This window comes from Blastocystis hominis (genome assembly GCF_000151665.1).
Source record: "Blastocystis hominis, Singapore isolate B (sub-type 7) whole genome shotgun sequence assembly, scaffold_10".
Taxonomy (NCBI): domain Eukaryota; class Bigyra; order Opalinata; family Blastocystidae; genus Blastocystis; species Blastocystis hominis.
Window position 1 is genome coordinate 294,582 of NW_013171817.1, and position 14,911 is coordinate 309,492.

Consider the following 14,911-nt stretch of genomic DNA (forward strand, 5'->3'; position numbering starts at 1 on the left):
CTGAATCCAAAGGCTTACTATCTAATGTAACCGTTTTGGTGTATAAAAAGGATTGAAAGCCTGCTGTCATACTAGTCAGAGATGGAAGATCTACATCGAAAAGCAATCGTTTCGGCTACTTTGCATAACAACAGTCGGAGAACTGGTGAACTGTGAACGGCAGACATTCTTGCCAAGCACAATGGTGGTCAGGCTGGGAAGATCTTACAGTGAAGCAATAAGTGAAAGTAAACTCATAAGAGTAGCATCTCCTTGGCCGAAGAAAGCGCCATCCTTCAGAGATAAGAATTTCAGAGCAGGAAGATCTGCAAATGAGCGATACAAACCAGAGAATACCTTTAAAGACCATGGGAGCATTTCTAAAATTATTTCCACTATCGCTATCGATACCAAATTCGACATATTCTAGCTTGGGGAGATTAAATAATTCAAAAGAATCGAAGTTTGTAGCAACTCCCGCTTCTAAATAAAGAGTCTTCAAATTAGGGCAGTTTGTAATAGTAAATGATCCACCAGTAGTTCCAGCAAAATTATTATAGCCCAATACTATGGATTCAAGATATTCCATATCTTTAGCAATGAAGGTATCAACTGTATAGAAATTCTTAATGGATGTACTAAACCCGATCAGATTTGTGAAACCACTTAAATCAAGCACATTGGAAGTATAGTCAGTACAAGCATCTTGTTTATTTAAGCTCAGATACTGAATTTCGTCTTTGGGTAACGAGTCTATACCACTGCAAGAGGCTATTTCATTGATCTCACTAGATTCAATAAATCCCTTGGTAGGATGAATCAAACCCTCCAAACTCTTTCCAGATGCTATTGATAAAGTTGTTTGTTTCTCACCAAAAACAATAGTCAGATTGACGCCTTGAGGCCAGCTGTCCTGAGCAGAATCAGCCAATCGGATGTAATGGTAAGAGGGAGAAACATAAACTCTGTTAACCGTGTGGTAAACTCCTTCCTTTCCAATTTCCTCGAACAAGACTCTTTTATTATGCTTAAGCGTAGATCGGTAAATTTGGAAAGACTGTGTGGTAGGGTCTGTATCGTAGTTCATATACAGATACATAGGAATCGTTCCAGGCGGACTAAGATCGACTTTCAAAGAAAACGCGAATCCAGCAATACCAGCATAATTGGCGTCGGTTTCATTTGCTGTCATAGGAAGGTGGAGTCGGATATTTTCGCAAGGAACCACATTCATGCTAACACTCCAATAATTGTCCATGCTATATCCATAGGCAATACCATAAACAGAGGGCTGATATGCACCTCCCTTGTAAATATGTTCCACATCGCTATGCACGGTCTTCAGTGTGTTCAAATCAAGAGCCATGAGCACAATAACGGGATCACCTTTGTTGATCATGTTCATCAGACCACTCTTATTGATATCGCTGAGAGCCTCCGTCGTAAACCGATAGTTAGCACTTGTATCTTCACATAAATATTCCTTATCGATGCTGTCATAAACTTCTTTGGTCATCAAACCGTAATCCTGCAAAAACTGCCGGATAATCACATCTGTCACATTGCGATCCTCGGTTTCCATGTTTTTGACAAGGCATTCTTCAAGATAAGGCAAAGACAGTTCATCCGTAATGCCTTCCTTATTTAAGGATGTTTGCGCAGCAGCAATGACCGCTGTAGCCCAAGAAGTAGGACGCGTGTTAGAAATAGAAAACTCTTCGTTTCCGCCGCACATGTCAGGAACAAATAAGTATTCATTTTCATAGTCTCCGTCGTGTTCCACCGGCACAGGTTCAGCATACGATCCATCGCCAGTATATGTTTTTGTGAGACTCATCATCATTAGCAAATCATCATCATTAAAGTCAGACAAAATCGACAAGTCCATTTTGTAGGAGCGATACAGACTTTTGGAATCGATTAACAGACAGGAATCCAAATAGTTCTTGTAATACGTACTAGTGATCAAATCTAATATTGAACGCTACGCATATTGACTATCCGATTCAGAGATACTTTTTGAAGAATATTCCTCCAGATATTTCTTATAGCCCAGAGGAGAACACGGATAGCGTGAGAATGACAAGACTGTTTGTAAAACAGCCAATAAAACCAAAATAAAGGCCTTCATTGATACTAAATTGAAGTAGCAATTTTATTTTGTGGTAACCAGTAATAATGCAGATTATTTAATTAGTACTATTCGCACTAATAAACACCACACTGTTATATCTCTGTGTTAAGCCAATGTACAGAAATAACCTCGGAAAGGCTACAGAAAGAGTCAGTTAATATTGAATATGTAAGAAATGCTTTCTTGTACCACCTGCGACAGCAGCTACTCGCCCATTCTAAGGATTGGTGGCCTGTAATTCCATTTTTGTGGTGATGTTGTGATATTCCAAAGTTGTTGTGGATTGCAGGGTCAAGGGGCACATAAATAACTAAAGACGTGTTGTGCTTTTTGTAGACAACGAAATGAGTTTTCATAAATACGTTTTATGAAACGTATAGTAATAATCCAAAAATAGGCTTTATTTTTACAATTTCACACTATTATTATCTATCCTGTGGATTATGGAAATTCTTCAGTTTTATCTCTTCTAGCCACATATTTCCTATATTCTTTTGAAAAATGGAATTATCTAGGATATCGATCTTCTGTATCATTGGATTGACTATTTTGATTGAGAAATCATTTTCTTCAATTATTCGTTTTATTCCTAGTTATAAGCAATCCACATCGTAATGATGAACTAAACTAGTGATTATTGTTATTTTAATTGTTGTTGTTGTTGTTGATGATGATGATGATAATAATAATAATAAACTAATCATCTAATAGTAAATTGCTTAGCTGCCACATGAACAACAAGCATAAACTATTACTGATTTTCTATGGGGATGTGTGTAGGAAAAACGTTGATTTTTTTGCTATAATTCAGAGAAACCAACGAGTTTATATAGTTCACTAATTCTCATAAACCAGATGTTCTGCAAGTAGTAATCCTCCCAATCTCTCAACTAAAATAAAGGATGAATTGTTTAAAAAGAAAAAGGTAGCTAATGGTCTCATCGCTAAATTATGGTATATCAAGCTATGCGAATTTGTACCTGGGTGAGGAGAAAAAACAACAATCTACCAAAGTTGGTCCACACGAGGAAGAATCGTTACAGCTCGGTCGTATACGTTGCGAGCATGATTGATGTTGCGATTTCGCACCTCAAACTCCGCATATTTTATCCACACAGAATAAGCTGTCGGATCGACGTCCAATGCACGTTCATATATGTTTCGGGATCTCTCAATTTCATCCTGTCATTCGATCAACAATATACACACTTACCTGCTTCTCTTCCCATTTTGTATATTTTATGTAGTTTCCCATGTGCTGTCTCTGATTCTTTATACCTTCTTCAAAGTGACGACGCTGAAGAAATCTCCATTCGGCCAATTCCTATACACATCGGATTTGCACATTTATTATATACCTCCGAGTTTTGAATCTTCTGAATAGGCGTTTTCACTTCAGAAGACTGACGTTCTTTTGTATCTCGCAAAAGTTGCTCAGCAGTGATTTGAATGGGTGCTGGATCTCGATTTCTCACCTAGGGGTCATTGGCGATTCATTTGAGATGTACAGTGTTATCTCCCCTTCCAGACATTTTGTTTTATGAGTTTGCAGTATTCAACGAAATGTCATATTACCATGATGACTGTTCGTTTGGTGAATAATGTTGTAGTATATATACCATAGTTCGTAGTCATTTTGTCTAACTCTTCGTTTTCCTCTATTTTGTGATGGAGATGATTCTATTTATGATGTTCTATCTGGATGCATGCAATATGACAATAGAGTGAACCGAATAATGAAGCCATTTCCTGGTAACAAACTAACAACCAGATTCATCCCAATACAAAACACATCCATTTCTCTCATTTCTTCATCAACCTTTAGCATTTGAAATACAGTTCATCCAAACCACGTTTAATCCCCAATAGCCCTCCCTCTTCGATATCTTATCGCTCCAAACCAATCCATAATTAGTTCCACAACAAACAACCAGAATTCAATGTATACAATCTTATTATTATTATTATATTCGCTGTCTCTCCACATAGATCTGCTTTGTGTAGAAGTCTCGGACCTCGCACTCCCACAGCGAATTGACGTAAAACAACGAAAGAACGAATTTCACTTTGCCTTTGGGCAGCGAGGGGAAGTTCGACCATTCGATGCACTTCAGTCGGACGTTCTCTTCGGCCGTCTTTTTCTCTCCCTGGTAGAACTCCATTCGCATACACTGCGCATTGTCGACGGGTGTGGCGAGGAGTTTGCGAAGCGGTCCTCGAGGCACAAGATCGCCGTTCTTTGCCAGAACCACCATCTCTCCATTCCTTCCTCGGAATCCAAGCGTCACCGTCAGTACTTCCACTAGTTTGATTCGTCGACCATTGAAAGGAATGCTAAAGTCATGGTCGCTCTCCGACCAGATGTGGCAGAACGTTGCCGCGCCCAAAGCCACAACTTCGTCTGGATTGACGTTGAACTTGAGAGAAACCGATGATCCGAAATGTTTGGTCAATGCTGAATGAACGCATCGCAAACGAGAAGAACCGCCCACCATCAGAATTCGCTTGATGTCTTCTTGATGAAGTCCTGCCTTCTCGATCGTGTTGTCTATCACCTCGATCGTACGCTTGATAAACGGACTCAGAAGAAAATCCATTTTGGCTCTTGTCAAGTCTATCAGTTCCATCCCTTCCAAAATCTCTTCACTGGCAATATCGCTCAGATCGATTTCATAAGACTGTGCTTCGACCAGCCCTTCTTTGGCTTCACGGCATTTCTTTAGTAGTTTTTGCATTCTCCGTTGATAGTTTATGCTTTTAGAATCATAGATTTCCATGTTTGTAACTTCTTTGACTTCATGAATAACCCAATCTCGAATCGTTTCATCAAATGCTAAACCTCCAATCTTCTCATCGCCTCCATAACCACAGATCTTCAACACATCGTCACTGATCTGCATTATCGTACAATCAAAAGTGCCTCCTCCTAAATCATATACCAAAGTGTAGCTTCCGGTCATGCCTTCAAGTCCATAAGAGATAGCCGCAGCTATAGGCTCTTTTAGTAAGCAATAGTTCTCCTTTGTAAAACCAACTTGGCGAATTGCTTCTTCAGTATCAGCGATTTGTTCTTGTTTAAAGTCAGCTGGGATTGTAACAACCACTTTATCCAACTTTCTACCTCGATAAACTTCAGAACGATCTAGCATATGTTTTATTAATTTCACATAGACAGAAACAGGGGTTTCTGTCACTTCCCAACCTTCTTTGTAAAACTCAACCTTTTTATCTTTGCTTTCTCTCATATTTGCAATGCAAATATCTTTAATCAATTTAACTCTTTCAGAATTGTATTGATATCCTATAACTCGCTTTGCATACTGAATTGAAAAATGAGCAGGGGAAAGCATATAAGGAACTGCCGATTCACCAATAGATACTTCGTTATTTCTTTTGATAGCTAAGACGGAAGGAAATATACGTTTCCCTTGCTTGGTCGTTACACAGTCAGATCCGGTCTTCTGATATGTTGCAATCACGGAATTACTCGTTCCAAGATCGATTCCACCACAAAATGCACTCATGATAAAACAAACTGTTTTCAACAAATACAGAAAAGAGTAAATATTTCGCTATCTAGTTCTATATCTTGTAAGTTGGTTACAGTAATTTTCAATAAATCCTTGCCTTGCTCAAGAATTCGGCTATATGTTACCTTGAGGACCTCGTCTTTGTTTGACTTCCTTACCATCTTCTGAATAACCTTATTTTCACCATCAAACACGTAACGGAGCCGCAAACAGAAATAGTCGGACGTGGATGTATATCCTTTCGTAATAGGAGTATCAGCCAATTCAAATGAATCGATGTACTCATAAAGGGCATGTCCTTCGCAATTAAAAACAATAGGCTGGAGTCTTGGCTCAGATGAAGGAACTACAAATGATAAAAAAGAATGGATGAATGATCCCTACAGAGTTGTTTTAACTGCTCGATCGTCGCTTCTGTGAACCGAACGGAGGTTGGCTTGCCCTCCAGAGATAAGAACATATTGGGAAAACGGACTGATTCAGGACGCATGTCCAGTGTTAAGGTGGATGTGGGGGAGTGAACTGAGTCAGGACGCGTGTTCCCTTTAAAAGGTAATGTAGGGAAACGAATTGATTCGGGTCGTTTATCCACTGTAAGAGTGGATGAAGAGAAAGAGTACGAATCAGGTCGCGCATCTAATTGTGGGAATTGCTCGATGCTGAAGATTCCATCAAGATCGATGTCGAGAGCAAAACTTTTGTTATTGATGATGATCTGGGATTCATTGAAATTACTTTGTTCCCATGCACGACTAATCATACAAGCCCCGTGCGCTACACAACACCAAGGGTCCAGCGTATGCATAACAATGTCCCTTCCATCGAAATTCTTCTTTATCATTTCTTGAACAAGCAATGTTCTCGTCGATCCTCCCACTAGAATCACTTGATCGATCATATCTCGAGCAAGTCCTGCGTCCGCTATCGCCTTGTTCATGATATTGATCGTTCTTTGTACAATGTCCTTGATCACATTGTCGAAAATAGACCGCTGTAAGGAAAACGTAAAATCGCCGTCTCCAACACTAATTTCTGCGCTAGTCGCTTGAGAAAGCTGCTCCTTTGCTTTCGTGCATTGTGATAATAAAATCTCTTCAGAGCGTTTAACTGATTTTGGTTTCCGACTGTTGATAAACGCGATCCAATCCTCATCCTTCTGAATGTATTTCCGAAGCTCCTCATCAAATAGCACACCTCCAATGGAGTCATCTCCCGAAGTCTTCAAGCAGCGGATGGAGTTATTGCTGTACCTCAAAATAGAAAGATCGAACGTTCCTCCACCCAGGTCATAAACAATAAATGTTGTATCCTTGTCTTGCAAGAGGATATTGCTTGCTACTGCTGCTGCTGTTGGCTCATCAATGAGCAGCACCTTGGTGCGTTTATCGAATGCTCTTTTAATCGCATCATATGTATAAATTATTTGTCGGTAATTGAACCGAGCTGGGACTGTCACCACTAAAGAGTCAATCACTTTTCCGCCTAGCTTCTGCACTTCTACACAGAGAAACCTCAAAATATCGGAAGCAACATCAACAGGAGTAAACCGTTTCGATTTATCATCACTGACAAATTCTACAAAGCCGTCCGCTCCTTTTTCAGTCTTGGCAAAACACAGAGATTCTCTTATAGCAACCAAATCATCCCGATACTTTATCCCCAGGACTCGCTTGGAATTTCGTATTACAGTATAATTCTTTGTTCCTATTCCTCTAACTTTGTTGCTCAGATGAATTTTCGCAACATCGCCGACAACTGGGTTTTCATCGCCGTAACTTACAACACTTGGTACCAACGGACTTGAACCATTAATGCTAAGTCGGTCACACTGGGGCTGCAAATACTGATAGTATACACAGCCGTTACTCGTTCCCAGATCTATGCCGACAGACAGTCTTCTGCTCATAAAGTGCTCAAAAGAGACAAAAAAACTAAAAGAATAACTGAGAATCGAACAACAACAAGAGTAGTTTGTTATGATAACCAAAAAGTAACTCGGCCATTTGGCACTCTTTCGACTATTTCGGTGCCCCTTATATACTCTCTTTTCCACAAGACAAACAACTCAAAATCATGTTAAGTACCAAGTTGTTTCGGTTGAATACTTCTTCCATCCGCTCAGCGGTCCGTTTGCTTTCAACTTATGTTGGTTTTGTTTGTTCTTTTTATGTAGAAAGGATGTACTAGCGGGACACTGGGAAAAGATATGGACTTTAAGTGCCATGTAAAAGAAGTGATTAACGGGACTCCTGAAAGTGTTTCTCCCTGGCATGTAGCCACTGCTTACTCCTATTATGGATAGGACATCAGCTATGTCAGTACTCCCTACTCGAAGAGTAATCCCGCTGTAGTGAATTTTATTATGGAGATTCCGCGCGGGTGAGTGGTTTTGTAGTAAATTGTGATGGATAGTCAAAGTGCCAAAACAGAAATCAATACAAAACTCTCTTTCAACCCAATTATGCAGGATAAGAAGAATGGAAAGCTGCGCTTTTACGGTGCTCCCTCCATGATTAATTATGGAGCGATTCCTCAGACCTGGGAGAATCCGCACAAGACTGAGCTGACCGATATTGGTTCGTTCTGCGGAGATAATGATCCCCTGGACATCATGGACTTCAGCTACCTTCCCCATCAGTTAGGAGATATCTACCAAGTGAAAGTGTTTGGAGCAATCGCTCTCATTGACCAGGGGGAGATGGATTGGAAGATTTTGGGAGTAAACGTGGAAGATCCTGTTTGTGCGCAGCTTCGAGACTACTGCGACTTTTTCGAGCACTACCACTCGGATCTGGATAAGATGCGGCAGTGGCTGCGTACGTACAAGATGGTCGATGGGAAAGGGGAGAATCGATTGGCCTTTGATGGAATTGTAGTTCTTACATAGTTGTTTTGAATGTAGCCATATCAAGAAGGAGACGCGTGGGACATGGTGATTGTTCCGAACCATCAGGAATGGGAGAAATTGCTGAAAGGAGAAGTGGATCCCGGGAAACTATGTTTGGATCGAAAGTATAAGTGATTTGGTTTGTTTAAGAATCAAACATGGTGGAGAGATATAGAATACGTCAATAGAAAGAGGAAAAAAGGGATTCTACATCATCGATTAGGGCACATTTTGGATAAGTTGGCCGTACCGTTATCATGTCTCGTTCATACAGTAGACTTCGGAAACAAGTAGCTATGTCTAGCTCCCTTTTCTTTGTAAGCCCTCTAGGTTTTGAATTTATTTATAAGATTCTTCTCTCCTTACCAATTCTTGTGAGTTGTTATAATACACAGTTCGGTGCTTTTAATGTGGACAGTATGACATTGATTTACAGAGGAGTCTATCTTTACGATGAAAAGGATTCTCCTCGTGTCAGGTACAATTGTGACCTTTCAATTAGCCTGTAGAAAGGGTAGCAAGAGTGAGATCAGTCTCGATATCAAGATTGTACCAAAGAATTCCACAAGTGGTCTTCATGGTTCTATTGAGGTGCTTGTTAGTGTAATCGCTGATCTGTAGACCCTTATCACCACAGAGGAGGTTTTTAAGAATATTGGGTATGTTGATAAGAACAAAAGACGAATTGCTTGTTGTGATGATTATGCTTATACCGTACGGCTCCTTTTTTTGTTATCTAATTCAAAGGCCAAGATCTGCAAGAATAAAGACCATCTTCTGCTTCCGCAAGGCTGGCAATCGGAATCCTTCTTGGAAAGAACCTCTCTCAGGTACGTTTGTTCGTCTGTACTCTTGACTCCAGTGGTTCGGAGTCGTCGATCAAGGTAAATTACCATCCCACCAAGACAGGTATCTACTATGTCCTCACCTCCGTGTACTTCTTAATTTGATTGGTCGATTTAACGCACAGCTGCGAGACGGACATTTCCCCTCTGGTGATGGAGGGCCGCATGGCGGTGGAGAACCCCTTCGGCCACCTCCCAGCGACGCAGTACGGCAGTCTTCCCTTCTACTCGGTGACCTGCCTCGCCTATTTTGTGTGTCTGGTGATCTGGGGCATGTGGTGCATCTCCTACTCGAAAGAAATCATGAGCGTGCAGCTGATCATCATGGTGGTGCTGATCTCTTTCGTGCTTAACAACGTCGTGAAGGTGATCTATCTGGCCGTCTTCAACATCACCGGTAACAACGTCTTCGTGCTCGTGCTGCTCTCCATCCTCGTCGACTGCACCACGCGCGCGCTCACTCGCATTCTCACGCTCCTCGTCTGCATGGGGTCGCTTTGCCTCCTTCCGTTCAGCGTAGATTGGGCGTCTGCCGAGCCACGCTCGGGAACTCGACCTGCAAGTTCGTGGTCTTCGGCGTGTCCTACTTCGCGATTACTTTTTGGGACTCATACAGCAATATGTACCCTTCGAACAACTCCAATGCGGACGTGATTCGTCTGCTGGTCACGTCGGGGTAGCGCAGAATGGGTCGGATGAGCGGTAGAATGGACGCGTTGGTGTATTTCTGGATCTTCCAGAGCTTGATGGACACGATGGACGAGCTGACGGAGAAGAAGCAGGCGGCGAAGCTGGACATCTTCACGCGACTGCGCAATCTGCTGGTGGTGAGCGTGGTGATGGCGACGTTCACGCTGATTCTGTTCAGCTACATCGTGGTGAACGACTATGCTCACTACATGTGGAGATATCAGTGGTTGTAGGGACCGAGAGAGAGGTTGAGCGTAGCATCAACGATGGCATCTGGAGCGTGTATTACTTCCTGCTCATTGTGTGTATCATGATCATGTGGAAGCCGTCGGAGAACTCGTCGGCGTACGCTTACCACTTCCAAGTGGCGACGGATATCCAGGAGGTGGGGAGAGAGAAGGCGAAGGGTGAGGCGTAGAACGACGAGGAATACGGACTGCCGAACGAGAAGCTGCTGGATTCCGAGGAGGAGGGAGAAATCGAAGTAAACACTATCTCGAACGATATGAAGCCCATGAATATGTCAGAAACAGCCTAAGATAGAGCGTGTTTGTTTTAAAAGGAAGGAAGGAAAACTAGGGGGGAGGCAGCATAGATGGTTGTTTACATCCTCAACAAGAATCAAATCAAATCTTGTAGAATCGAAGGATAGGGAGTGGAAGCAAAGCCATCCATCTAGACTCGGCTTCCAATCCATCGATGCACGTCCTCCCCTTCTCTTCATTCTCCAACAAACAATCAAGCCAACATCCACACACTCCTTCCTCACTTCCCATGACGTAGTTTTCTCTTCTCGATCCACTCCTTCGCGTCCACTCTCCCCGGATAATCCGGCGACGACAGCACCTTCCACGCCGGGTCCGCCGCCGTGTCCATAATCTCCCGGTTGGCCTGCTCGCGCATCCCCTGCGTGAACTGCTCCACCGTCGCCGGCGAGGGCAGCGGAATCTCCGAACTCATCTCCAGACACTCCACCTTCGCGAGACTGGACGGATGCGAGGGAGGAAACACCTCCTTCGTCTATGCGTGATGCGTTGAACACACAGAGCGTACCACCCAGGGCTCTTCGTTTTGCACCGAGGAAAGCTCCGCGTAGGTCAGAGGACCGAAGTGGTTCTCGTCGTTGCGACGCTTCGTGTATTCCACGCGCACCTCGGTGAGCGTTTTCGATTTCGGCTTCGGCTTTTCTTCTTCCATGCCGATTAAATCTTCTTCCGCCTCTTCGGTCACTTGATCGAGGTAGCTGATGTCTGGACGCATCACCAGAGTGGATTTGATCTGGACGTGAGGGGCAAAAGTCAATAAGAACGGGAGTTAAATAAATGGAACCTTTGTGAGTTACGCCGATGGCGTAGGTCGCTTTTGCGGGATTTCTGGAAGACTTCATTCCTTACTTTCACTTCGTTCATTTTTCAAATACGAATTTCACTAATATTCTGACGCTCAGGAGCATGTTCGTCGTAGTGCTCGTCGTGAGGTAATTGGTACACTAATTGCAAAATATCGTTTTCGGGCTTAAATCGAGCCTATACGTAACATAAATAATAAAGGGATTACCGAACTAGGGCTAGGGTACTCCCTTCCTCTTGGACGTAACGGAAACTGGAGTAAGTATCTACGCAATGACGAATTCCCATGCAAAATATACAATTGGTCAGCAAGCTCCTTGGAAAGGTAAATATCGTGTTCTTCCCTCACAGGATCATCCGCTTACAATGAAACAACACAATCAATCGATACCATACTCCATTCTAGATGATAGAGTTTTAATTTTGTTTACAGTTTTTCATCTGGGATGAATACTGTACATGGAAATCATCACCGATCAAGACAGTCAGAATCAAGCTACAAAGAAGTGGGTGTTTGGCTTTTTTCTTGTAACATGCAGTCAATTCAACGATGGCAATCACGAGTGGTTCTAGAATCTCTTCCATCAAACGAATATGTTATTACTGAAAGTGGTCAATTTCGTTGTGCCATTTGCTCTGGTCTTCCCCCATTCAAGACGGGCAGTGAATTGGCTGTAGCAATAGTATGATCAAATGTTATATAGGCGCATATTCATGGAAAACGACATCAGTCTCGTATTTTAAACAAGAAGATTATCCAAACTGTAAAACAAGAAAAGCGAGCAGTTCCAAAAACATCCATAGCCATACCGAGCATACTGAAACGAACTCATGAAGTGATGGAGAACGTTCTTTCCCATTCTTACGAGCCGAATAAACGAGTTAAGGAAACTGAGAATGTACACAAACAAATCAACCAAATGAAAACACCATTCCAATCAGCCACCCTATCCAAAGCATCTGTTGCTGAAATGAGCGAGAAAAAGGAACCTTCATGGATCCAAGAAGGTATTCATTGTGTCGATTCCTCATGAATAGCGAAAGCACGAAAGCAAGAGCAGGATATGTTAGCCAAAGGTTTTCGGAAGTAGCTTTTGTTTGTGAGTGGATTGAATGTAGAGATGAGAAGGGAAATTGGTATCGAGACACGACGATTGAATTTGATTCTGATGAAGAACCAGCTCTCGAAGACATTGTACATTGAAAAATGATTCATTTAGTTAGTTGTTGTAAATACATTTTTTATATGTTAATATGTGTTTGTTTCATCTCATTACAATAGAACAGTGACTAGCGATCCATGTACTCCAACAAACATGCAAAACACAACATTTTTATCCTTCTTCCTCTCCATCGCTAAGTGGCAGTTGAGCTCTGCAGGTGGGACAAGTGTTATGCTATATGGAAAGTTTATCAATCCCGTTACGTCTTCAATCCAAGGAACGATACAATTGGGGTGAAATAAGTGATTACAGGGCAGAGAGACGATCTCATCTTCCTTCGTAATGTCATTCTCACAAATAGGGCAAGTAGGGGTGGATTCTATTCACAATTTTACCATATTGGATACCTAGCTCGGCATCAGTAGGATGACGATGAACTAAATTTCGGATAAACCTACGAGATGTGTGCTGTACTGGGGCCTATACTAAGGAGCGAATACGAATACGATACCGGACGATCAAATCCAGTTAGAATCATGCTTAAAAGCTGACCAATATGGTCCATATTTATATGTCCACTCGAAGTTTGAAAGCTCATCGTTACAGTTCCATTGGGTAGTCTGACTATGTTGGGCTGAAAAACGAAGGTATTTCCATTTATATTTTGTGGGGGACTAATACTCAACATCGATAAAAGAAACTGTACGGGTTGTTAACAGGAGGAACATCGGGCTCATCTCGTATTTCCACAAAATAATCATGGCACTATGGTTATGAAACTAGTCGATATAATACTTGACTACATTGGTAACTGCCATCGGGTTGTTGTGTCGCAGATACCGTTCTTCTAGAAAATATGGACTCACCAATGGTAATACTTGCATTTATGACAATAATATGTTTCGGGCATAAAAGCGAAGAAATAGTATAAAACTCACAGTCCCTATTGTTTGGGATCCCAAACATTCAGCATAATTCCCTCGAAACAATGTTTGCATCCTTCTGCAAGGGAGTGCTGGCGAGACAACGCGCCATCATTCCTTCTTTGTCAATTTCGTGTGTGGCTCGTTCATTTTCTGCTGTGACGTTGAATCGGATTGCGTAATTCTCCATTTTGCGTTTGTCATATATTAGAGATAATCCAGGAGCAAAGAAAAGCAAGACACGCGTGGGTAGAGGAAATGCAGCTGGTCAGGGAACAACCGCAGGAAGAGGAGAGCACGGTCAGAATTCACGCTCGGGACCCATATCCTTTGTACTATGCAGAGTCATTTTGAGTAGCCCTAACTAGAACGGCCCCTACGTGGGTTTTATCGGAGGACAGACCCCGATTTACCGCAGAATCCCCAAAGTGGGTTTCACAAACCCGTAGTTCTCGTGCATTTCCTTGAGAATAGTCATTCGCTCGTCTATGCTCCGCTCAACTTGGACAGACTTCAGCAGTGGATTGACGCCGGCCGAATCGACACATCCCACGTAATTACAATGAAAGATCTCGTGGACTCGCGCGCCATTCATCAAATCAAGGATGGTGTGAAGCTTCTCGCCGACGTACCTTCCTTTATTATTTCCGACCATAGGGTAAAGAGAAGTTCCACTCGAAGATCCGAATCGATGTCTCGCGCGCGAGCAACGAGGCGATCAAGACCATCGAGCAGAACGGAGGTCAAATTGTGTGCTCCCACTACAACAAATTGGCGATGCGCTTGCTGCTGAAGCCGCAGAAGTTTGTGCCTCCGTATCCGCGCCGAGCTCGTCCGTCTCCGAAGCTGATGAGTTATTATACAAGTGATGAACATCGAGGGTACTTGTCTCCGTCGTATTCGGGTGTGTATCAAAGCTTTTTGGAAGACATGCATGGAAGAGGAGTCTGTGTGTCTCCGAATGGACAGGGACGGATTGAATCGTGATTTTAGTATTTTGTTTGTTGGACATAAATCAAACCGAAGAATGTCTCGACGATCCTCTTTCGGGGGTAATCGAGATATTACGATGGAAGAACGAAAACGGGTCCTCGCTGCGAAAAATCAGCTTAGCAAGGGCGAGAACGAATCGGAACGAATTATAGAGGGGTTTCAGATTTTGGACGTTGCAAATATTGTATTATTCAAGGTATAGACGTTAGCTCGTGATTCAAAAGATCGTCCTCTTCTCTTCTGCTCAATGTTGCGTGATTTAGTTCAACTAATAGTTGGTCACCTAAAAGGAACAAGATTTTCAATCGTGCAGGGTCAAACAGCTGACTGAAGTGTAGGTGAAAACTGCGTTAGATTCTATAAGTTTGTGGTCTTCCCTGTGCAAGAATGATTTTGAGGGAGTGGCTTTGTCCTTGTG

The 14,911-nt window shown here is 42.4% G+C and overlaps 7 protein-coding genes; 3 read left to right on the top strand and 4 right to left on the bottom strand.

The window, feature by feature from the left end:
• Window positions 1-3,118: 3,118 nt before the first annotated feature.
• Window positions 3,119-3,645, bottom strand: GSBLH_T00001290001 (uncharacterized protein; the record flags this gene model as incomplete). Its single annotated transcript, XM_013039672.1, has 4 exons — window positions 3,119-3,295; window positions 3,327-3,437; window positions 3,472-3,588; window positions 3,622-3,645. 4 exons carry the CDS (start codon window positions 3,643-3,645, stop codon window positions 3,119-3,121), a joined length of 429 nt encoding a protein of 142 aa, XP_012895126.1.
• A 432-nt stretch (window positions 3,646-4,077) lies between these two features.
• GSBLH_T00001291001 (uncharacterized protein) lies at window positions 4,078-5,637 on the bottom strand (the record flags this gene model as incomplete). The annotated part of the gene is made up of 1 exon (XM_013039673.1): window positions 4,078-5,637. One exon carries the CDS (start codon window positions 5,635-5,637, stop codon window positions 4,078-4,080), a length of 1,560 nt encoding a protein of 519 aa, XP_012895127.1.
• Window positions 5,638-5,668: 31 nt separating this feature from the next.
• On the bottom strand, window positions 5,669-7,549 carry GSBLH_T00001292001 (uncharacterized protein; the record flags this gene model as incomplete). XM_013039674.1 has 1 exon in its annotated part: window positions 5,669-7,549. One exon carries the CDS (start codon window positions 7,547-7,549, stop codon window positions 5,990-5,992), a length of 1,560 nt encoding a protein of 519 aa, XP_012895128.1. The 3' UTR covers window positions 5,669-5,989.
• Window positions 7,550-7,716: 167 nt separating this feature from the next.
• On the top strand, window positions 7,717-8,665 carry GSBLH_T00001293001 (Inorganic pyrophosphatase; the record flags this gene model as incomplete). Its single annotated transcript, XM_013039675.1, has 5 exons — window positions 7,717-7,788; window positions 7,817-7,915; window positions 7,946-8,022; window positions 8,056-8,515; window positions 8,546-8,665. The coding sequence occupies 5 exons, from the start codon at window positions 7,717-7,719 to the stop codon at window positions 8,663-8,665; spliced, it is 828 nt and encodes a 275-aa protein (XP_012895129.1).
• Window positions 8,666-8,787: 122 nt separating this feature from the next.
• GSBLH_T00001294001 (uncharacterized protein) lies at window positions 8,788-10,029 on the top strand (the record flags this gene model as incomplete). Its single annotated transcript, XM_013039676.1, has 7 exons — window positions 8,788-8,847; window positions 8,881-9,008; window positions 9,040-9,121; window positions 9,152-9,244; window positions 9,278-9,360; window positions 9,393-9,464; window positions 9,501-10,029. 7 exons carry the CDS (start codon window positions 8,788-8,790, stop codon window positions 10,027-10,029), a joined length of 1,047 nt encoding a protein of 348 aa, XP_012895130.1.
• A 2,706-nt stretch (window positions 10,030-12,735) lies between these two features.
• GSBLH_T00001295001 (uncharacterized protein) lies at window positions 12,736-13,487 on the bottom strand (the record flags this gene model as incomplete). XM_013039677.1 has 7 exons in its annotated part: window positions 12,736-12,811; window positions 12,841-12,956; window positions 12,985-13,057; window positions 13,089-13,251; window positions 13,284-13,342; window positions 13,373-13,424; window positions 13,456-13,487. 7 exons carry the CDS (start codon window positions 13,485-13,487, stop codon window positions 12,749-12,751), a joined length of 558 nt encoding a protein of 185 aa, XP_012895131.1. The 3' UTR covers window positions 12,736-12,748.
• A 271-nt stretch (window positions 13,488-13,758) lies between these two features.
• On the top strand, window positions 13,759-14,487 carry GSBLH_T00001296001 (uncharacterized protein; the record flags this gene model as incomplete). Its single annotated transcript, XM_013039678.1, has 4 exons — window positions 13,759-13,832; window positions 13,869-13,932; window positions 13,970-14,128; window positions 14,158-14,487. The coding sequence occupies 4 exons, from the start codon at window positions 13,759-13,761 to the stop codon at window positions 14,485-14,487; spliced, it is 627 nt and encodes a 208-aa protein (XP_012895132.1).
• Between the last annotated feature and the right edge of the window lie 424 nt (window positions 14,488-14,911).